Below are 24819 nucleotides of genomic sequence, written 5' to 3' on the forward strand. Positions count from 1 at the left end.
TGAGAAACAAAAAAGACCCCTACCCTGTAATTCAGTTCATAGATGTGGTTCTCCAGTTATAATTATCCTCAACTTTGATTACTTTGTACTGCAGCAGAGTAGCATCCTATCACATCAGATAATTAAAAATAAGGTAACAGTATTGAATAAATGCTATTGACTCCACTTTACAGATGGGGAAACCAAGTCAGGGGGTGGAATAATTTTCTTCAGCGTTCCATAAAAAGTCAAAGGCAGAAGATGGAAACAGATGTTATACATCTGTGCTATGTGCCACCAAATCAGAACTTTTCATTCACCAGTTTCACTGGTATTATTATGCAACTGATAGCTGAGGATGAAAAAGGATGGACAATTAAGTGAAGAGCCATGCTAAACTGAGACGTCTTTGTACTCTGGAGAAAGAGTGCAAAAGAATGCACCATCTAAAAAGGCCATATCGCTTTCCAAAGCTTAGCCATTAAACTCCAGTATTCAGGTTTGATATACAGATTAACAGGTACAAAAGTCTTGAAATGTTTCAAAAAGAGGGACTGCTAAAACCGTGGAAATAAATTATTTTCTTGGTTTTAAGCAACAATTTTCCTGAGTTGCTGGATATAGAAGATCGTCATTCAGAGTGGCAAATCTGGAAGATACCGAGGAAAAGGGTAAAGAGGTGATCCTTTTATGAAACAGCTACCTGCAAGCAAGATGCCATTTCTTTCCAGAAGCAACTGATGCTAGAGCATAATGTTCTGTTCTACTCCACCTGTTGCTGAGGTGGTAAGCGAGTTTAGGGGATGTGCTGATAACGCTTTTGTTTTTCCTGCTGCTAGAACTCAGGCTAAATTGAAAAGCTCTCACAGCACTACTCCTTCCAGAAGAGTTCTGATTTCCAAGGAAACTTTTACTGGAAAAAGTGTTTTTCTTTTTCAAATATTGTTTATTAAACTTTGTTGTATTTAATAGGCAGGTCTTCCTTCCAGTGTAACTTAGTGACATAGGAATCCTGCTGCCTGAAGAGGGCTGTAAGGGTGCTGTACCAGGCTCTATACTGCTTGGGCCTCGCCTTTTACAAGGTGGGAGAGTAAAGCAGGAGCATGGATAAGAATGGTTTTCCATCAAGAAGAGTAGAGCAGGAATGTGATATGCTGCCAAGATGACAAAGACGACTCAGGGGGACAGAAAAGTTTGGCAACTAATGTGCTTTATGTGGACTTTTTTCCTACAAGGCTTAACGGACTAGACTTTTCCTTCTCCCTGATGCCTACAACAAATATCATGCAGTTGAACTGGAGGATCCAAACCAAAACATTTGAACTTTTCACTCAAAGGACTCTGAAACATTTTAAAAACTGCTGACCCCACCCTGGGAGACAGAATGGGAAATGGTATGAGAACTACCACGTCTCCGTATTTGCGGATAGCAGACAGTAGTGGTAAGTGCTAGTATTTCAAAACTTCAGTCTTCTTCTGTCATTTACTATGAAAGGAAACGATTCCGCAGTGAACTAACAGGGATCCAGTAGAGCAGCCTACGCCCTTGTTAGGTGGCTGCAGTGCATGGCGCTATCTGTGGAGATGCTCATGGCAAGCGATGGTGTAAAGGAAGCACACCTATGGCAGTGAATTGCCAACTGGCTTTGCCATATAGGAATGCCTCAAAATGCACAAACATTCAATAGTTACCATCTTCCCAAACACATACTATGTCATGACCAACTTTGGAATGAAATAAAGCACGCTTTTAGAAAGCACATTGCTTTACTAAAGATGCAGAGCAATGGAGGATCAAAGCCTGTTCAATTTTTAGAGAAGAAAATGACAAAGAATAATAAACCCACATGGGAATATGAAACAAAAGCAGTCATTAAAAATTGCTTCTGAATTGGTAGTTTTTTGTTAGAGAGCGATAATTCCAGAGCTATTTGAAAAAATCAATTCCAACTGCAGTTTTTGTTTGTTGTGCAGAGAATGGAAATGGTCTGGCTATAAAAGGGGCCTTGATTCCTTCCGAAAATGACCGTACGTGCACACTGGAAAGCATGTGGCAGTTCTGTCACAGGGGCATTAAAAATAGTCAGAGATCACGTACCACCAAGTAACAGTAATTTGCTGCTACCAAAATAGTTTACAGTATTTAAAAAAAGCTTAATCTAGAGATAGTTCTCTTGGCAGCAAAAATCTTTCTTGTGCCAAGAGAAAAATAATTTGCATCCCTGGTGTCAATGGTAATACTACCATGTTGCCTTAACGCTCCAGGAGATGCAGCCAGCTCAGCACTGCTCTCAGAAAGAAAATCTCTGAAAATAACATGGAGAAGAAAAGAAACTCACATTGCAATTGCATCGGTAATGAATCTGACATCAGCAGGTGATGAATCATTCTTTAGTCAAAGCATTTTTCTAATGAAACATAACCCTGGTGTTTGGGATTGGGTTTTTTTCTTCATTTCAATCTGTTGTTAACAGCCCTCAAAGAGTTAAGTTTTCAAGAATATGGTTGCCTTGGTATTATGCTCTCAGCTGTGATCAGCAATATGTAACAAAAAAACAGTACTTAAGTGGATTTTTTTTAAAGTATTCCCCACTGTAAATGTGTAATTAATTAGCCTTCCCCTTCCTCCTCTGCTCACACATTCAGACCCTTAGGGACCCTCCCCTCTCCTTCCTATCAAATTCAGACAGTGACTAGGGCCTGAATTATTCATTCAGCTGTAGGTGTAACACATCCATTTAAGTGATTTAAAGTTTAAGCAGTCTTGCTGCTCTTCAGCAACAAAAAAAGTTTAAAGGGAGAAGTAGAGCCCAACAGGAATTTGGGAAGTTCTTTTTTCTTAAGCCACTTGTTTGCTTACACAAACAGCGCACATTTTTGTGAATCAACCTACTTGAATGAAAAAGGGGGGGGTGAGAATGGCACCTAAACAAGAGCACCTGCCACTCATTAAGAAAATACCACGATTATAAGCATCAGTTAAAGCTTTTGTTCCAGTATGTCTAGGTGAATATTCTTTGCTGTGATAGTTAATTTTATGCACGCTTTGCTGGAAATACATGGCAAGTGAATTTCATATTGACAATCTCAGAAAATCATATGAAGATACCTGTTTAGTCCTCATTATCATTGTATCAGAGAGCCTCATGCTAAAAATTATGTACAGCCAGTCAAAGAACAAATTAACCATAATTAACAACACTTTGTAGCACTTCTGATTAGATCTCAAAGTGCTTCAAAGTCTTTAATTTTCTGAACATTTCTGTGATACAAGGCAGTGCTGTTACTCCTATTTTAAAGCTGGGGCTGTGAAGTACAGTACCTGAATCTGTATAATTTGGGGCAATTTGGGAAAGCTTCTCCATGCCCCCGGCAGGCAGCGTAGTGGGAGATATGGCACGCTCTGTCCATCACCCTGACCTGACTGAAGAATCAAGATGTACCTCCCAGTTTAGATGTGTTCCACAGTTGAGGCTGAATGTTGATTTTCCTCAAGTTAACAACAGAAGTCCGTGACAAAAAGAAAAGCCAGATCTAAACTGGAGCCTAGTGTCATAATCACTAGGTGGCCACCAGGTCACAGACTGGACTTGGTGTGTTAGATGTACTTGCATGCAATGTGATGTGTCAGTTCAAAGTAATTCAAGCAGTGAATGCCAATTCTGAAGACTGTGATTACATGAAGTACTGTGTTGCCAGTACTTAAAATTTTATTAGCAATACCATAATATGTGCTATTTCTCTCGAAGATGCAGCTGCTCGAATGTCATCTGAATACCTCAGCCTTTATGAAAAAGTGTTCTATTTTTAAAGTCATAATTATGCCACTCATGATTTTGAAGTACAGGCTTATGCCTTTATTAGTATAAGATTGGCAATACTGAACTTAAAAAAAAGCCCAAATCCTGAAATACCTGAAGGTATTTTAAGCAAAGGGAAGGCTTGAAAGACATGGGTGACAGGATTCTTCCCCGAACTCTCGCACTACAGAGTCCATTCTACAGAGATTCAGGAATGAAGCCACAGGCTCTCACAAGTGAGGGCACATAGAAGTAGCACCAAGAAGCAGCAGAAGCCTTCAGCAGTGACGTGTGATGCTTATTGCTTTGGGCTACTTTTATTACTTTGGGCTACTTTCAGTTAAGCAACTATTCAAGGCTACCCGAATAAGTCCTCTGGGCTCTAGAATGCAGGATGGACCATTCTGGTAGAAAACAAAGGTTGCTTAAAACGACTGTATTCCCACCATTGTTAAGGGAACTGGAGGTTGCAGAGTGCTAAAACACATCGGCCGGGAGCCAATAAAAATGTGCAACTGGTTGCACACGCAGCGCAGTTCAGTACTGTTTTGCATCATCCCAGCTGCCTGTAGGGTTCTACCCTGCAATTGGTTCTACCCACACAAACCTCGTTGTGGAATCAAGTCTTTTATTTCTGCGACTCTTTTTTGATCTAGATTTGAGTGGCATCATCTTCTTGATTAGAAGCCCCACTTGCTTAGAGCGGAGTTTTCCTGATAGTTTTCTTTCTATGAATTGCTCCATCAAAGCCCTGTCATAACAGACTGTTTGCCAATTTGAAATCCAACAGTTTGTCTGGTGTAAGTGTTAAAAATGTTGTCTTGGCAGTTGGGTTTTTTTGGGTGGGTTTTTTTTGCATTAAGTGACTTGATTTTTTTCTGTTTGCTTCTACAGTATGCCAAGGAAACGGGATCATTTTAGTAATCAAGCCTGCTTTTTTTCTTTCACTTCAAATAAAACCCAACACTTAACCTATGAATTCAGAGAGTAATTTTATTTTAACTGTATGAACTCTGCAAAACTCAGCATGTTTTTGCTGAAACTTATGGTCATCGCTGGTAAAATATAGTGAATTGTTTTAAAGTGGGATTAAAAACAAAAGCAAGAGAGACACGTTTTATTTACTGAGAATGAAGGGTTTGAGCCTAAGAGTTCCCCTAGGCTTTAGTCTGAGATAAGGGCCCTCTGTGATGACTCAAATCAGGTTCTTTTAAATCATCTTTTACCAATTTACCTTTTCACTCATTACAATCATTAAATGACTAAAGCTTCACAGTCTACTTATGATGCAAGAATATTTTCTTTATGCTCGTGGTCTCTAAAACCCTCTAAAAACCCACGGAACTTGCTTTCTCTGATGGCCCCGACTGTTCCTGACTAAAACACTGCTTGATCATAATTTCAGTTGCACATTCATCACTTCTGGTGAGAGAGTCCTCTGTGGACCCAGGTGGTACTGAATGATTATTTCTACAGAGGTTAATATGGTATGAATTGCATAACATTCACAATTTGTTCAGTACCTAAGAAAATACCAGATAAGCTACAAAAGAACAGCAGCAACAATTCAAAATTAGTAATTGGAATTACCCCCCGGCTGATAAAGAGGAAACAATGCTTTACAATCACCTGCAAAGTCTGAGTAGCTCAGCATCCAGGAGAAGGCATTTATGTGAGAAGAAAGCCAAAGGATACCTGTACGGGCCACCATACTACGAACAGGAACTCGAGGGCATACTTCAGGACAAAAAAACAGAGTTCAAAAACCCAGACTACCAAGAACTTTAAATTCTTTCATCAAGGACAGATGAAAGAATTAGCTTTTAATATCCCAGGATTTCAAAAGGAGAGAGTCACAGAACCACTGATTTTAGTGACCCATTTTTATCAGGACTCACTATTCCATCCAGCCCGGAGCACGATGCCTGCATAATCATCTAAAGCCATTAGTGTGTCTGTGAATTGCACCACTATGTTTCCAGGGGAAAAGCTTGCTTATTTGCTCAAAACCAAACAATACGGGACAACAGCAGTTCTTCTGAAGAGCAAGCAGAGTATAGATCTGAAAGAGAAAAATGCTAACCCTGTATCATCAGCAACTAAGAGTGCCAGAGAGCAACGAGAGCCCGCTTTGTACGCCAAGCACAATGAGAAGCCTGAAGGGCAAGGGGCCTCGCCAGCCAGGGCCAGTCCCCCGTGCACGAGCAAGGAAGCATGGCAGGCGCAAGGCTGGCAGGTTCACGGCGACGAGGGAGGCCTGAGGTCAAGCTAGGAAGTCGATATGAAGCCACAGTACATGAGAGCATGTGTGGGCCCATAGCCAGGCATAGCTGCGACACAGCTACAACCAGGTAGCCCTACGCTGTAGCTCAAGCGCAGACGGGGTGCCTGGCCCCCCACTTAAATGGGGCCTCTGGGCTCATGGGTAGAGGGGTGAGGGGTGCGGGTGGAGGCCCCCGAGGAGGCTGGTCAGGGGCTGCTAGTGCGCCTGGGGTCCGACGAAGAGTTTCAGAGCTACGCATGTAACTATGCTACTTGTCACCACGTGTTAAACAGTTTATCCCCTTTTACAATGAAAGGTGCAACCGTGTAAATCACCGAACTCATACCAGTGTAAAACTCATGAGAGCGAAGTAAGAATCAGGCCTCCAGAGAATATGCAAAGTGGATACAAACCATCAACAAAAGAGGATTCTCTCCGCCCCGGGAGCCCTGTGTGGGTGGCTCCGGCACGGGGTACATACCAGTAGAGCGTTACAAGTCTGCGTGTGCGTGTGCGAGTGTACCTGCACAAACTCAGCATCTGTGAAGGGTATGGGCAGAAATTCATTGAACACGTTACAGAAGTCCTAATTGCAAGTTATGAGGATGGGTAATGAAAGAAGGTGCCTGGCTCAACTTCAGCAAGCACATGCCTTTCCTCTCCCCCCGCCCCGAGCTGTGGTGGCTGCACGCTCACCGGCTGGCAGCGCTCCGAATGGTGACGCTGTCATTCTTTTTACAGTGGGCTCTGTGTGTGCTATTTCTTTTTAAATGATTCATGACTCCCACTTCTCACTTCATCTGCCTTTGTTTTCCTCTGCAGTGCAATGTGTCTGATACATGGCAAAACGTGCTGTGCTAACGCCAGCGCTGTGAATGGTTATACATTAATGTCAAGGTAACGACGTCTGCAGATACAGCACAGTGATGTAAATGGACTTGAGAGGGCTTGGATTCCACTTCTTTGGCCTTGTAAAATGATACAGAACAGGAATACAAACAGCCTCCCCACTGAATCGTTTGTCTTTGGTGCATACTTTTTTTTCTTCTGCTTTTCCTAGTGTCCTTCTGAACTCATCTTCAGCAATAGCCCTTCCTAGCACTTCACTGAATTCGAGCTCTTGCGACAGTAACATCCAGATGTCAACCAGTATTTTTCTACACCAGCTTCCATACGTCTTTACAAAGAATCAGCAACCCTCTATAAGGATGGAAAAACTGAAGCACAGAATCAGAAAATACCTTGGCTAAAACCACTCAGCAGGCTAGTGGAAGAGCTAAGAATAAAATTATGATTTCCCGATGTTTAGTCTGATCCTCTACGAATTGGACTGCCTCACACTGAGAAGGTGCTCAACAATCAACTTTATTTATATATTTACTATTCAAATATGGCATGTTCTCACATCTTTTATTTTCATGTTAATTGTGTTGTGGATCTTCTCCACCCACCCCCCGTTTCCTTTGGTACATTTGTTCTATAGCTATTTGTGTAGAAACCAAGCAATTTCTGCTCCACCTGCTCATAAACACAATGAGAGAGAGAACACTATGTTACAGCACAGCCACTGCCTTAGCAACAGATTACAGCATCACTGGGAAAGGAATAGAGACCTTCTGGAGAGGAGGAGTGCCCTTTATCTCCCTGAAAAGCTACAGCAGGCAAGTTCTGCCTTTAATTATATTTCCTGCAGCCCCCCCTTTAGCTTTAAGCGTTCAGTAGCTGTAAAGAATGTAAAAACTGAGCACAGAGTTTGCCCCTCGCGAAAAGACAAAGTGGGGTTAGTGAAAGATTGCGAGCAGATTGGCTTCCAAGCAGAATACACAGACCCATATTTGAGCACTCAGTTACGGCGGGGTGTAAATAATTCATTCTGTTCAGATACCATTTAGATACCCCCTGGTATCTAAATGTCTGGCAGGACAGCTCTCTTATGGAAGTACAAAAGGGAAGTAAACCACTGCCCGCAGCCCTTTGCTGTCATATTACTGGAAGCTCATATACCTGCAATCAGCGTCATGAACGCTCTACGCTATGAAAAGATGCATTTCAGGTAGCAGGCGTAATGGGACATGCAAAGACTGATTTGGCAGAGCATATCTGACATGCAGGTCATAGAACTGGCACCCTTGATACATCCTGTCAGAAAATTAATCACGACTTGATGGCCCGGTGAGCTTAGTGGCACCTTGAAGTATTTTTAGAAAGGCAAATATTTGTGTAAAATCAAAGCTATTTGATTTTAGCCTTCTCCCAATCAATTTCAGTAGGTCACACATTTTAGACTGTGAGGTCTCCAGAAGCAAGGATGATGTTTCTGTGTTTGCAGTAATACAGTCCTGATCCTGAAAGAGGTCTCTAGCTGACAGAATATAGCCATATAGTAATAACTTATAGGTATGGAATGGAAGTATGGCCAACTACGTCTGCATTGCTTTGTTAACAGGATGACATTTGGGCCACTTGACCCCTAAGGAGACAAAAGACAGAGAACCATACCTTCCACCTTGGATTCCAGAACCCTGAACTAACACAGGAGAACGGTGATATGATGGCGAGTTATATAAAAGGTCAGTAGTGACATAAAACAAAAAAACAGACAAAACATTTTTTGCATTGTCTGCGGATTAGATATTTCATTAAGCTGTCGGCCCATATTGGAGAATTAAGCCTGTTATCTGTCGAAGGATTTTGATGCCAAAAATAAAGGTCTGGGCTCATAGCTCATCTAGTGATTATATGACTGGAAATATGCAGCAAAATATGGAAGAAGTAAGAGGAAATACAGAAAACCTCTGGCATGAAGGCAAGAGTGAAAAAGATTGGGGGGGAACAGTAAACTTGTATGCATAAAGTCTTTAGTGTTCTTATTTGGTATCTCTGACACAATACAGTGTCCCTACAGCTGCATAATGCAAAACCCAAAGGCTTTGTGAAATCGGGCCACAACACTTTCACAGCCGGTAACCTGAAGATGCAGCCACTTTACCAAACGCACGCAGCAGTGACAAAGACTAAACTGTCACCCAGCTTGCAGACTTTTCCCCAGTCCACTGTGTCAGGCTGACTCCTATGCGATCCGCAGATGCAGCATGAAACATCGCTTACAAATCTACCATGTAAAATCTGTTTTTTAGAAAGTACCTACAATACGTTCCTATTCATGGGCTGCGAATGGCATCGTGCCGGCTCACAAGGACGTTAGGACTGTCTCACAAGGAGATCGATGTCACGTGGGTAAGGATTTGCATGGGCAGCCTACATAACTCAGCAAGTGCCATCTTTCTGGAGGAAGTCCCTCCTCTGACGCACTGACACCACCTGTCTCTTTACACTTGATGGCATCTGTTGGCATTTTTTATGTGCCAAAGCATTAATATCAGAACAGTGCAGGAAAGGAAGATACCAAGTTCTTGGGGACTTAGAGATGCCAAACACCTAGGCTGTACTGCATCAGGAACCAGGCTATCCACTAGCATCACCTGTGGAAGCAAAACATAGGGGACGGCAAGTCATGCATTTGTCTCCACTGTCTAATGTGCCACTTAAAACCACTTAAAAAAATATGAGTGGTAGGGGATTAAAATGGTTTGCCACCGGGGCGGGGGGGGGGGAGACAAATTATCTTAAAAATGATAAAGAATATAATGCCAGGATCAGGTACCAGATGGGTAGTAGAGAAATCCTTGACTTGTCCCCAGAAAAGGTAAAGCAGACAAGCTTTCCTGACATTGCTCAGTCAACCATGAGGAACCACCAAGAAGAAGCAGATGGTCATCCCATCTCTGAAACTATCTGGTCCTTGGCCTCTGCTGGGAATATATGTTGAGGTGCCAATTACCAGCACTTTGAATGGTGACTTTTGTGATCCAGACAGCCATTAATTTAATACCGTACCAAGATCCATAAAACTCGTTTCACAAAGAATGGCAAAATGGCAAGATACCAACAGGTTTTGATAAACACCCAAAATAAACTATAAGCCCAGGCAAATACCTTTAAAAATAAAGCAAGGGAAAAAGGTGGAACGAAGTCGTGCCACATAGTTGACAAGCAGTTCCAATGAAGATGCTAGATATCGTTATCTGAGCCTCCTTTTGTATTTTAATAAGAGGAAACAGTTCAGAAACCCCTAATGAACCTCTAACCAGGGAAAATAATTTGAAGAGAATATCAGAAATTTGAACAAGTGTTGGTCCTGTCACCTGGCCCTTTTGAAGCTGCCTCTGCATTTTCTGGTAATCCATGTAAGGCTTGACTCTAAACCCCTTTAAGTCCACAGGAGTTTTTCAACTGATGCAGTTGACTTCTGTGAGGCCTGGACATGTAAGAGCCTGAGAAGTCTTCTCCTGTGATTTCTGCAGTCAGCAAAGACTAACTTCCATTCATGTTCTAACCCAGTTTTGTAGACCGTGGTATTATTTAACTGCAATGAGCACCCCAATGTCCTTACCCAAACCAGCAGTCTCTAACTGTAATGTTTTTGAAGCATTTGGGCAGTTGTTTCAGGAGCAAGGTGATCATCAGGCCTCATGTTTTTCCTTTGTCCCCTTTAAAGAGGGGCAAGGGTTGCTGGTATTCAGTTACCAAAAATCACGAGCAGTGCTCTCTGCTCGTTGTGAAATAACTTTTCAGTCTCAGCCAACTTCTCTGTGCGGCAGGGTTCCTATATGAAAAAAATATATTGGCCCTGCCTGGCTCCCTAGCAGGGCCGTCACTGATAGAGACACGTACCCCATTACATCTCCCTGACACACACAGGCTGGAAAAGGTCATTTTACCCTACGTGGCTCTGTACAGATATCCTCATGAATGAGACAAGGGCATTCTTACTCCCATGAAACATCATAGAGAAGAGCTAATGCTTTTCAGTCAGGAAAATTAGCAAACAGGTAAGCTTGCACTATCCCTTCCCATTTACATCTTACAGATAAATAGAGGAATGCAGCCTCTAGTGTTGTCAATATGGTTCCTTTCAAAAGCCACTAAAGTTTGCAAAAAATTAATGAAAGAATCTGCAACAGACCTCACATTCTGGTGCCACCTGTCAAGCCTGTCCTTGTGTGAAACTGCTGAATAAGTCAACGCTCCCTAGTTTTTACTTTGACAGCAAGGCATATTGCAGTGTGCTGCACTTGGGGCTGCACCTTACATCTATCTGTGAACTGAAGCTGGTATAGAATGCAGCAGCCTGTTTATTAACTGATTCCCAGCACGCCAAGAACTATGTTGACAGCGTATTGATTTATATGTGGGGATTGACAATTTGGTTTTGACCAATAGTATGCAGAAAACCCTCCTATCCGTTTGCTTGATCCTGTCTCTTCGTATGCTGCTGCTACAGATATGGGTGCTCTGGGGGTGACCGCTCCCTGGAAGGATCCATCCTCTTCCAAGGTCCAAAGCAGTAGGTATTAGATGACCTATTATGCATGCTGCAGTGCCTAGTAGAGTAAGGTTTACCTCGTCATATGGTTAGTTATCCGAAGGTGCATGAAAGCGTATGAGGAAGCAGTGCTGCTATGCCCTCACTGATAATCTGTGCTTTGGGGCTCAGAGGCTGCTGTACAGGCAAGGCGTATTAGCAGATGGAGCGTGACTTAACCAGTGGGATGTATTTCAAGTGATGGACAAGGATGGGGTCTTTTCATGGTAAGGATAAAAAAGAATCTAAATCCCAGTGCTCTGGGGACAGCTTTTCATTGTCTATTTAATGAACAAACGGTTGATGGCACATAAAGGCTTGACTCCTAGGTAGTTTTACCGGTACTTTTACATCAGGTTTACAAGGATAAGCAACAGTAATTGGGAAGATGCCAACATTTAAGCCTCTGTACAGTATAGCTATCTGGCCACACACTCGGGGTTCCTGTCAGGGTTTTACAGACCATGCTGAAGTCTCTGTCACTGAATGTTCACTGTGGTTGTTATTCAATTTAGCTTGATTAATGCTGTCATGGACTTGCGTACAATACAATTTTACCTGCCTGCAATGACGAACGACTATTGATAACTAACTGAAAATAAAATGGTAATACTGGTCAACGTACAATGTATTCTCCCACTGATGGTAAAAAAGAAGAAAACAGATTTATTGGTCAAGGTTTTTCTCTCACTCATTCTGGGTATCAAGAAAGTAATAATGTCATGGCTGGAGAATAATGTCATGGCATGGAGGAGTACAATCATATTAAAATTCAGAGAGGAACAAAAATTCAGTACTACAGAGAGCACCCTGACAAAAACCGTTTGCAAGGAGAGCAGAGGAGAAAACCTACCTCATCTACCCTCAGTTATCAAACCCAGAGTGGTCATTAGCAGTGTAATAGGAAAATCAAGCTACTTTACAAAACAGGACAAATTCATTCTGAACAGGACTCTGTAACTTCTGCAAAGACACAGGGAATATATTAATTAATGGCTTTAGTCATAGTACTGCTGTTGCTAGAAGATGTTGAGACAAATGTGTAAACAGAGGAGCCTTGGGAATGTCACAGTAATTTAAAGTACATAAACCTTCAAAGCACTGCCTGTGATAGAGTGATACATTGTCTTATAATTGGGCAATTGCTTTCATTCCATGATATAATTAGCACACAATTATGGTTATGTGAAAAATCGTTCCATCTCCCTCCCTTCCAATTTGTGCCTGCTTAATCTAAGTAGAGAACGTATCTTTTTTGCTACATTACCAGCAGGTCTACTTTATCCATACTGTTCAGCTGCAGTAACAGTGCCTCTAACCTGACCAATGTAATGATCAAATATTCAAGACAGGAATGGAAATCATGCTATTCGTATAAAATATTTGCTCTTATTATTTTTTCCACATCCTAAAAATACACATACTGCTGCGACAACATAAAGTTAGGTGACTCATAGCGCAAGCACCATTAATCAATGCAGCCAAAACTGCAGCAGCATTTATATGCCGCAAGTGCACTGCGTGTGCTCGCTGTTCCAGGCTATGCGATAAAGGCCAGTTTTGGCTACAGCACCTTTTTCCGAGGGCTAATGCTCAACCAGCAGTGATCTGCTGTGAAGCAATGTGAAAAAACCTGGGGCTCCAAATGGCAGAAATCTCACTTGATATACTGATTTCACACTGTTTCTGCTATCGCAGTGCGTGAAAGCCTTTCAAGAGCAACTCTTCTATTTCCATCATATCTTCCTTCTACTTCGAATGAAATACAAAAGCAAGCTGTATTGCTACTGCAGGCTGATACGTACTAGAGGTAGTATGTGCCAGAACTGAAGTTGAAACTAAGAGCTCCTAGGTTCCAGCAAAACACTCTACAAAATTATCTTTCCTCCAAAATGCAAATGTTTTCATAAGCCTTGTGAAAAGCATGTGTTTTTAAATCACCAAACTATGCCCAAGTTACGGCACATACGTTATATCCTTGCTTATTCATACGCGGGTAAAAGGCGTATTACATCGTTAGTCTTAAGATAAGTTGTCTCTAAAAACTCTCACTTGATCCACTACCTCAGAACATACTCCTGTGTCAGGTTTGTTTTCTGTATTACTCTTATCAGCAGAGGATCAGAGCTCTTCTGGCACGCCTCGGATAGCACACAGTGCAGAAAGCAAGCTTGAGCTTTAATGTAGTTATCGTCTCATTCCTGCAGCTTGAAAGAAATCCTGAGAGTCCTTCCCTGTGTGGAACTCACCTCTCCAACTGCCTCAGAAGGAATTTTTATCTTTAGTAGAACTGACTGCGCTACTCTTAATCAAATCTTAAAGAAAAAAGTTCCTAGCGTGTCCGTTTATACCGCAGATGAGATTAATGCTAAGACTTCCTGGGCTCCGCTGTGCAGGAGGGAGGGCCAGGTGACTACCCGGTTATAGTGCCGGAGCTACGTATCTGTATCACGGTACTATTCGGTATCTGCTGTCTCCCACTCTGGTTTTGGTACCATGGTCTAAATTCTAAACTTGTAGAACTTGGAATACAATTTTAAAAGTGCAGCGTAAATGCTGCAGGACAAATACTGCAATCCATATTCAAGTAAAATTCCTTCAAAGCAGTCTAGGGCAACAAAAGAAAGAAAAAGGGCATGCTAAAAAAAAAATGATATTTTTATTTAGTTGTGTTTACTGACAAAAAGAAAGCAACAAAATTCTGCATCATTAAAATGTAACTTATGAAAAGTGTTAAAGAAAAAAAATGTCATAGTTGGGAAAAAAGACTTGCATTTAAAAAATACTATTAGCTATTTCTTTTTTCTTTAACTATCCCTGCTTCTCAATACTGTTAGATGGAGACAACATGAACAGATCTTCCACTAAATTGTGTCCCAGCTCTTGAGCTATCAACTCTAGTCTTCATTTTTTACTGCCCAACCTCTCCAAGTTGTTAATGCTCATAAAGTGATCATCAGTCAGAAAGAAAGGGCGACTAGCTGGGCAAAAAGGCCCCGGTATCCTTCTGCAGGCCCAGAGCCAAGCTACCCCATTTTTCGCACTGTGAAATGGCTGGGATATACCTTCTTACATCGGTTTGCTAACGGAGAAAAGTTTAAATCCTCTGCGAAATATGAATTTATAGATATATCTGTGGACTTTGATAAAAAGAAAACTTACGACTCTTCTAAGGCCGTTTTGTTTTGTAAGATTTCCAGTTTTGCACACATAAAGGGGTTAAATAATTCACCTCACAATCCAAATGTACAGATGCTATGCCAAACTGAACCAGATCCCCTGAGAACGCTTGTCCTCCCATACTGACGAAAAGGCACCTCTGACTTTCTGGAGATTTAGAAGTACATCTCCGCTGATATTTGAAATTCCACAGTGACATAAAAAAAGAAGCATTGTTGCAAAGCACAAAGTTAAATTAACTGAAATCTGTATGATTGCACACAGGGTATAGGTGTTAGCTGGGATAAGAATCAGACCGGTGTAGATCAGAATCGATGGGTACACACATACTTTTACCCCCACCCATTGCTCATGTACACAGACAAGTCTTTCTCCACAATGCACTATCCACAGCTATTCCCCAAACTATCCCTTTTCTCTGCAAACACATATGTATCTATCACTAAACACTCCTTTTTTTCCTGTAACGGTTACTTCCCACGTGTATCCATAAAGACAGGGCAGACACGTACATAAATTTAAGGGGGGAAAATGGATTGCAGATGGAAGAGAACAACAACAACAACAACCTCTCACATTCTCTATAGTCAATCCTGTGGGAGATACTTAGCTATGGGAAAAGCTTTACAAACCCTAAGTAAACGAAGAAAAAATACATTTTCATAACATTTGGGAGGAAATACATCTTAATGGAAAATAGCTAGAGAAAAATAATAGCAGCTAGTGAGTTGAAGGAACGATATTCTCACTGACACGCAACAACAATAGAAGCTAATGCGAGTCATTTGGGGAAGGAAAAGTGAATAGCTGTGGCATATTTGCAAAGAATATATGGCAGTTTACCAAAGGCAAAGCTCCAAGGAATACCAGCTGGGACGTAAGAAGGGAGCTATCAGAAGAGGAGGGAGGTATAACAGCACCATGGAATGGCTGGCACCATTTCTTTAAAGCATTTCATGAAATGAGACATAGCTGTTCAGAGACGGTAAATCAAGGTGTTGGTGCCACTGGCTGCGGCTCACGGCAGGCGGCCAAGGAGCGTACAAAAGACACACACACACGTGTGTGTTTTAACATGTTTCAAGTTGGCAAATTTACCAGTTATTAAACCAAAGTAGTGAATTAGATTTTATTAATAACTAGTCTCCTATTTTGATCAGAAAGCATTTACTTCAAATAGTATTTAAAAAAATCAAATCTTTCTAATTAGAACACATTCCGTTTGTGGAAAATTACATCCTACTGACTTTGTACTTTGACCTTATTATCTGAAGACTAGGATGGCCCATTGTTTTGTGCATCAGCCTTGCATCTTAGCAACACAGGGCTAAAAAGCTTAGTAAATAAGAAGGCATCCAAAATGCCATAGTAACATACCGTTTATCCTGATGCTCGCAAAAAGTTGATTTCCATGTTTGGATTTGTTTAACGAAGGAAGCTGCCTCTGCAATAAAAAAAGAAGTACATCCTAAATTTTGAAAAAGGATTGATAAACTTACTTCTAGCTGAATGAGGATTTTAAGCAACACAAAACAAATTGTGTATGATTTTCATATCTCACATAGCATTACATTTCAATTGCTCAGTATTTTGTTTTCTCCATGAGATAACTATTGCAGTTATTAATAATTTAGAATTTGAAAAAGGAACTGCTTGGATTTGCAAGAGAAATTTCTCATTCATTTATGCACAAAATAAAATTGCGAGAAAATACTGGATAACAGTTAGCATCCAGGTGATTTCATCCTTAGTTTCAATTTGAAATAAACAGGCTGTCCTAATAAATAGAAGGGCTCTTGAACTCCTGCCTGTATCCTCAGAGGCCAAATTGTCCAGATTTAATACACCACCTGTAAAGTGAGAGGGTACTGTGAGGACAAGTCTGAAGGGCTAGTATCGCCAACTGTTGAAGAGCCCCTGAGTTAAATTTACAGGCAAGACAAACTTGAAGTGTCTCACAGTCAATCCACTGCCCTATATTCTTCATGACTGCACCTTCATTACAGAGCAGCACAGAATCTGGCCGAGGACAGCAGCTATCAAAACTCCAATTATGAACACACTCAAGTCCACTTTCAGAAGTACTGAGGGTCTGGATTTTATCCTCCAGGACCTCAGTGGCAGTATTTTTTGTCACTTCTTAAAGAACATTTGGCTACAGCTCTAGGATTCCTCTTTTTAAAGTTTCACTAAGGGCTCAAAAATTGCAACAAAGTGCTTAGAAAAGATAAAAAAGAATCCTGTCGCTCTACTTATTGTAGTTACGGTGCAGTTCAGTCTAATGTGATAATTAGTCTCCTGGAAATCATTCCTCAAGTTCATACTGTGATATAGCATGAAATAAATCTGCGCCAACCATACAGTTCTAACTCCAGTGTGCTGCCATCAACTGGTATGTTAATTCGATTAAAACGAGCTTGTTGGTAAGAACAGAAGTTATACTGGTGGGGGGAAAAAGGAGGGGGTAAATTTTGTAAGTATTAGTAGAATCCACTTCACATTCACATCTACAGCTCTCTAAATTACAGATACAAGATCTTTGTTCAAATTACTGACAAGGTTACCAGCTGGAACTTTACACTCAATTCAATTATTTTATATTGTACCTTCAGGCTCCATTCCAAAGTGACTCTTAAAGAATAATCAGACTTATTCAATAGGCAATCAAAATGACATTACTTTATGTAAGTACAACAAGGTTACAGACTTGGTGCAGTCTATAAGTTAAATGCTCCTGATTTTCAGCGCTTTACAATTTTTACTCTGATTATCTGGGATGTACAGGCATCAGCAACCAGGCCAGAATTTCCTCACAATTTCAGCTTAACCTCTTTACTGTCTCTGCAATATCTTGGATAAATAGATAGAAGCGAGCAGTGCAAACAAAGAAACTACAAAGCAGTTGAAAGCAATGCTTTATATTGCATCTACCCGTAGGAGCAGTCCTCGATGGACTGCCCTCCTTGTGGTAGGCGTTACACAAACCTCACCCATACCTGTCATTCACAAAAACCCTCAGAGTAATTGTTCTTTAGCTTAAACTTCCAGATACTGCAATAATTTGAATAAAAATATAAAATTAAATTACTTTTAATACAAAATTAAGGTTCAAGTCTTCGGAGTTTGATTTTGAGCCTTTTCAACCAATGTCTATGGTAAATCTCCCACAGAGACTGCTTAGGGGAACTTCCATGAGCACACAAATTGTTATATCTTAGTTATAAAAAATTACTAATATGATTTTATGTATTAAACCCCTTCTGTCTCTTTTTGAGACAACGGAGGATGGGAAGCCTTCAGGTCTACACTCAATTTGTGAAATTTAGAGGAAATAAAGAAATCTAGGAAGGAAAAGAAAGTACAAAACTCAAGTGCATCACGATGAAAACGTGATATATTGATAATAACATTCGAATTTGAGCTGGATTAATAAAAACTAATAAAAAGATCCATTTGATTTTGTTTGACACTAAATGGATCTTCAGAGATCCCATTTTCTTTCAGCTTTGTCATATTATTACTCCAACAACTGAGTTGCAGTTCATTTGCTGCAACTGGCACCATGAGCTAAAGCATTTGTTTCCAACCCTGGACAACTGGCCCTGCTTTCTGGACAGAATGCGAAATCCGTAGGTGCTGCAAACTGAGAAGACTGTGTGGAATTTTAACAAAGCTCCACAGGGGAACAATAGATGATGCTCTGGCCTCTACATCGCATTTGTATCAATATGAGATCAAAGCATTCCAGTGCACATTCTGACATGGTCAGGCCCTGAAACACATTACAAACACATTATAGATCCTCTACGCAACATTCATTTAGCCCACGCATCACATCCCACTGCTACAGTCACCTGTGTTTCCTACATCTGCAGGACGGTGCCGTGACCATGCTCCTGCTGTAACCTCATTCAGCAAAGACAAATACTAAGCCTGTCTTAAACCTGATGGGCAGTTGCACCCGGCAGGAGAGCTTATCCAGCGGGACGGATGCTGTGGTGTAACGAAGGAACAGTTTCACATTGTGCTAACTAGTGAGGGCTTGCGTTCAGAGAGTCCTCGCTGGGTGTAGCCTGCTGATGCAGCTATGACGTCACACCTTGCTGCATGAACGTACACATCCCTGTCCCGTGACGACCTATGTAAAGTCTCAGGAGCTGAAGGGCGAGGATGTTATCACATGCATGTCACACCGCTTCTGCTCTTCACAGCTCTGGGAATGGTTTTTAGAACGATCCTTGCCCGTGGATGGGTGCATGAGAGGTTTACCTCCCAGCAAAGAGGTATGGCACAGCCTTTAATCACTGCCAGTGAAGTCTGTACCTGTGTATCTGCAGTTGGTAACCCTGTCATCTAGCGACTATTAAGAGTGGACCACCAGCCACTTTACACTGAGAACAGGGACATTTAACCATGCTGAGAATACAGAACTCCCCACTTTTTTCCTAAGCAGCATGTATAACCATGGCCCAACAAGGCCTTCTGCAAGGTACTCGAGAGGTGTAAGTAAAATACCTGTGGGATGAGAGTTCTTTCCAAGTTCTCTATACTGTACTTCGTAGCCCAGAAATCTGTCTCTTGGACACACAGCAACTCCTAACACTACATTTCATGGATGATTCTGAAGCAATCATAGGCCCTACAAAATTCAGAAACCGAACAGCCAGCTCTATTTGGTACACTGAATGGCAAGTAGAAATATAACGATTCTCTGTAGCGTGTGCTCCTTCCCATTTGAAATAGACTCTTTGATATACCATAACAAACACAACAACCCACACTCTTTTCTAAGATACAGCCCCATCAGACTTCCGAGATGCATACAGCTGACGACGTATATCTTCTCCTATATATGAAAGGCACAGCGTATGAAATCACATAATGGCAGTCTGACATAGCCTCAATTAGCTTTTGTCTCAGGAATTTTCTTCCTGGTTTGGATGGCTCTGCTTCTAGAAGATACCAGTCTAAACTCCAAAGTCTGACTTGAGCCCCATAAAACTTGAGAAGTCTGGAACATATCCAGATGTTAACCATGAAAAGGCATCACTTACGATGCTTCAACTGAGAGCACCTAAGCATCCCAACAGCAGCACATGGTGTCTGCATCAAATGGACAAGCAAAAATTTAAATGTGGGAGCTATGCAGTATCTTATTCAGTGGTCCTGACAGTTCTTGCTGCAGCTTTCTTTACAGGAATGTACCCAGGTTTCTTTGCAATGTCTCTGTTACGGCTCTGGATTGTTACAGTCTCCCGCACAGCGCTGCTGCCAAGAGCACAAGGAGGGGAGCCATCCAGAGGAGCGGCTCTTTCCCCAGTGTCTGAGCAGACTCTGGAGGAGTCCGGGATCACTGATCTTGCAGAACTCAAGCCATTATTGGAGATACAGTGAGGTTTCAGGTGGTTATTTTTGCTGCAATTTATGTAAAAATTGTGTGGTAGGGTTCTCAGGCTGGTGATTCTTAAACACATTCAGAAACTTCTTCAGGTGAGACAGAGCACCTCTGTGGGAGAGGCTGCCTGGCACAGCGCGGCACGCTTCACTGTACACGGCTCTCCATGGGCTTTGACTATAGACTAAAGCTATGCAAAGTTAGCAGATCTGCTGTGTTGGGCTGGCACAAATATGTGGTTGCACAGTATTTTGCCATACGCGTTTTTTCATCATTTTCAATTGCACAGAAGGGATATAAAAATTAATAATAAAAATGTGAATTCGCATTAGAAGTGGCATTTTGCATTTACTTTGACTAAAAAATTAGGACTACACAAGATAAGCCATAAAAAAAGTTCTTCATTTTTGGATTAGTGGGATTAGAGGTCTGAATTTTTGTGAAACTTAGTAGTTTAAATGCAATGTAAAATTTTAACATAACTTTTGACTAAATCCATGAAGCTTTACTAATGCTGCCATGGTACTGAGACGCAATTCTTCCCTTTGAAGGCCCCAGGATATGCAAACCCAGAGCTTGATATAGTTATTATTTCTAACCAAACTACAAGGATAATGAAAAATTATTAATTGTGTATCATTTCGATATAAAATCATTAATCTGACTTTGACAGGGGCCGTAAATAGGCTGAACAGTTTTCAAAGACATTGCCTGTCCTCCTACACAGTGCCTTCCTTCATGACAGCAGCTGAAAAAACCAAACTCATCTTCCTAATACATTTAGTCTTTGGAAATGCAATTTCAATTATGTAACTCATTCTTCCTGTTGGGCCACTGGTAATCAAGTTTACTGACAGTGAAAGAGCCAGTTTTTCATCCAGCTGGGTGCCTGCAAAGAGATGGATGAAGCTGGGTCAATGAACTGGAGAATCTGATTCTTAGCTGTAGGGAAAAAAAGAGGATTTGCACGGGGGCTGGTGGCTGCTGCTGCTGCAGACAAGATTTGGTTGAGATAAGACTGAGGGACGCATAGTTTCACTGGCGAAAGGAGAAAGCGATCATGCAATCGGCAGCTCTCGCTGTCAGGGTTCCAGAGCGCAGGTTACAATGCAGGTTACAAGGCACCTGAGCCTGAGAACGGGAATGGGGAAAAATACCTTAGAGCACTCCAACAACAAGGATGCTCTTCAGCAGCACAACCCAGTACTGTCCAGACTACACTGCAGGAGGGCAATGGAGATTGGAGGCAAAAAAAAGGTTTGAGCAAGCAATGTGTCCTCTATAATCATGGAAGACAAACAAAACAGTCAGTTTAAATGGAAAGAGACAAAAGTACGTAATAATGAATGCAACTGATTGGCTGAGATAAAACATCCTATGGTCTTCATTCTCAGCTTCTCCATTTTGCTGCACCTTCCTTGGCCTCAAAAGGTTTATTCCAGCTTTACCTCACTTTGAGAAGCTGCTCTGGCTCTCCTTTTTTCCATTTTATACAAATACCAAATCAGTTCTCTCTCCTCTTGTACCAAATCACTTGGCTGCTGCTTCTGATTGTAATACTTGGTCTATAAAAAACAGTTCTCCTTAAAGACCTTGCTTCTCTCTTTTAACAGCTATCTCAGAATTCTATCTTTTGCCATTTAGCTACCTCCACAAAACAAAAAGTTAATGGCAACAACTTTTAAAATTGTGGATTTTATGATTTTATGTATGCAAGCTGATTTAGCAGGAGAATAGCAACAAATGAGAAATGGCAATTAACACTCCCAGAGTAAAGCCTGTTATTTCTCATGTTCTTCAGCCCTTCTCATAAAATGCTTTCAGAAAGAAGGCAGCTGAGTCTAGCAAACAAGACTACACATTTCATAATTCCACTCCATTGCTTTTCCAAAAACAAAAATATGTAGGAAGAACATTTCAGTATAACTAATTAGCAGGCTCTGTGTCCTCATCCTTGTTAATTCAAGGGACATCTCTAAAAGACTCCTCTGGGAGAGCTTCTGATGTTATAATTTTACCCCCCTGCTCGAGTCCAGACATCTGCTTTGAAGTTCTGCAAGGAATAATCCCCACAAGCACAAAGGGTGAATATCCAGGTGTTATTTGAGAAATTGCCCTTGTCTTCAGAGTGGAATTTAGCACATACTCTGAATGTTAGGTCAGGCTAGGAGAGGTGCAAAGACTTGGAAAGAAACGTTCCCATCAGTCTGTTCACACCTAACAATCTCAGTGTTGTTGTGGCTTCATTCTTACAAACCCCAGCTCTTGTCTAATGGCCACAGAAACTGAGCCACTCAGCAACATTATCCCTAATTCCCTCTCAACTTGTCCGTGAGTCATGACATAACAACTCTTTGTGCTGAGTGTCATCAACTCAGCTGTCGTACAGCTACACGGAGCGGGGGTACGGGCTGCCTGCCCGTTCCCAGAGAACACCGCAAGGGCCTCCTGTAGCTGCGGGCAAAGGGACCAGCAGCGGGCAGGGCCTTCGGACATTTTCACAGAATAGAGGGAAAGAATTTCCCACTTTTGGAGCGAAGGTTCCTTCTGGAAGGCTTCAATAGCAAGAGCTGTCCGCATGCAAGAAGAGAGGGAGTGTTGCTGAATTTGCTAGTTTTCTCTGCTTGGGAGGCTAGAGCCTGGCACAGAAACAAACTAAAAGAGCATCTTCCCTGTCGATGACGCAGAGCACTGACTGATTAAAAAATATGCAAGAATCATGCACAATTCACTTCTTTACGTACTTCTCACTATGTAAACTTCACTTTCTATACGGTTTTATTACTTTCAAGTATGTTTTATTCCCTGATAGTAGGAAAGGGTCTTCAGCAGGTGTATTGTACATACTTACTTTAAAATGACTGGCTAAAAAACTAGTGTTAGTTTTCCAAAGAAGGATTTTTAATAAAAAAGCATCAGAATTTCCACTGAATTTCCTTGTATCTTCTCAACAGAAAGGAGAGCTTTTTCCTGACTTTTTGGTACGGTCACTGAAAAATCCAGCCGTCATCCAAGTCTACTTCAGGTAATAAAATGACAATGTTTAAAATATTAAATTGCAATTTTTTATTCACTAAATCAGAACCAAATTGTTTCTGGAAAATGAGCACGTGTTCCTAGAGAACATAATTCTCTGAAAGTTTCCCTCCATAGAAGTCATAGACGTGATTTCCTTTTCTTTGTGTGCTTGACTAACTTGTATCCCTGCTGCTCTGGCAGGGGGCTGAGGGCTCCCGTTGCTGTTTCAGTCATCTTTGGCTGCTAGTACAGATCCACGATGTACAGAGAGTTTTGATAAGATCCAAAGAAGCTTCCCTGTTGTGGGAGTTCCTCCAAATCAATTATTTGCAAATTTCAAACCTTTTGAAACTTGTCCATCATTAATCTCTGAGATAACACGGCATGGAATAATATCTGTTTCATGTAGATCACACGAACGGGGGAAACATCTGTGACTGTGTGCCTAAATAGTCTTTCTTCACTACTATTTTGAACAGAGCTATGAACACATTTGGGTAGGAAAGAAGAGCTTAGTTAAAAAAAAAGAAAATCTTTGGTAACGCAGAGAATTTCTGTAACCTCCGAATCCCTAGAGAGTTCTGGGGCCATTGCTGTCTACTATCAAGCAAGCCAAATACTCACTTCTGCATGCAGTTTATCCATGCTGTCAGAGGCCGGCCAGCCACCAGATGCTCAGAAATGCTGATTCCTCTGCAAATTAGTTCACCTCCTTTCATGGCCCAACCATTCACTTCTCAATTTCCCCTTTGGCCTCTGCAGTTAATGGGATCTGCTGTTAGGCAGTCGGGGGGGATTTCTTACTCCCATTATGAAAAAAAATTCTCTGAATTTAAATGGAATTAACTTTCCTAAATATATGACCACAAGTTGCCACTCTTTTGTTTTAGACTAGTAGATCTGGGAGTGTTTTGAGTTGATTACAAATGAAAGATGACTTTAAAACTCAAAATGAAAAACGTGCTGGTTTTCATTCAAGTACATCCTGAAAAGAAATGCCATTTTTTTTGCTTTTATCCCTCCCCGCTATATCCAGGGTTAAAAAAGGTATTGTGTAGTGTGGCAGACAGCTAGCAAATGAAAATGCAGTCTTCTAGCCATTTGTAACAGTAGGCAAAGATCAAACCTTTATACTGGTGCAATAAATCACACTCCAATGGCTATAGCTGGACGCCATCAGCCAAGAGGTCTGAGCCCCAGAGTTGGCACTATCCATACAAATGACTTTGAGGGAGCTACTTGGAAGTATTGAAAGAACCACTGATACAGGTTCCTTCTCTTTCGTAGGCACATTACACTGATTGCTTAATATAGAACACTGTCACTTAGGCCTCAGTTTCCAGCTGTGTAAAATGTGACATTTGCCTTGTAAATAGAAGCCTCAAGGGCTTCTTTCAGTGGCACAGCAGCCTGCGCTCTGTTGAGAAACTCTGCTACAATCTATGGCCCAGAGATCCCTCCATTTTAAACTTTATATACATGCTTTTGAACGCTTTTATGAATCGGGCCCTATGTTTCATGCCAGGCATCTTGCCATGTGCCTCATTTAGTTTATTTAAACCTCTAGGGCTGGCTTTAATCTGCTTTCCCAGAGTCCCTAGGTTTGAAAATGTATATACCAGGAAGAAAGAGAGGGGAAGGGAAAAGGGAAAAGAGAAAAGAAATCAAAGCACAAAGTGAGTTCACTTTTGTGAATCTTACTCAACACTGATACGAGGGCTTATTTGGTTTTGCAGTCCTCACCCCTTCACCTCAGGTG

At 41.4% G+C, this 24819-nt stretch overlaps 1 protein-coding gene across 11 annotated transcripts in view; it reads right to left on the bottom strand.

The window, feature by feature from the left end:
• The window catches only part of LOC148056030 (uncharacterized), a 178853-nt gene that overhangs the window by 62696 nt on the left and 91338 nt on the right, over nt 1-24819 (bottom strand). For 10 of the 11 annotated variants that reach the window (XR_015704349.1, XR_015704347.1, XR_015704348.1 and 7 more), the window contains one exon: nt 16025-16091. The exons of the other annotated variant lie outside the window; for it this stretch is intronic. Coding sequence is in view for 1 of the 10 variants with exons in the window: in XM_087755592.1 (XP_087611718.1) it covers nt 16025-16091 (67 nt within the window). In the remaining 9 variants the exon portion in view is untranslated. The remainder of the gene's footprint in view (nt 1-16024; nt 16092-24819) is intronic. 11 annotated transcript variants of the gene reach the window in all.

The sequence above is a fragment of the Nipponia nippon genome, unplaced genomic scaffold (assembly GCF_047370975.1).
Source record: "Nipponia nippon isolate SJK-2023a ecotype South Korea unplaced genomic scaffold, ASM4737097v1 scaffold_19, whole genome shotgun sequence".
In the NCBI taxonomy this organism is placed as follows: domain Eukaryota; kingdom Metazoa; phylum Chordata; class Aves; order Pelecaniformes; family Threskiornithidae; genus Nipponia; species Nipponia nippon.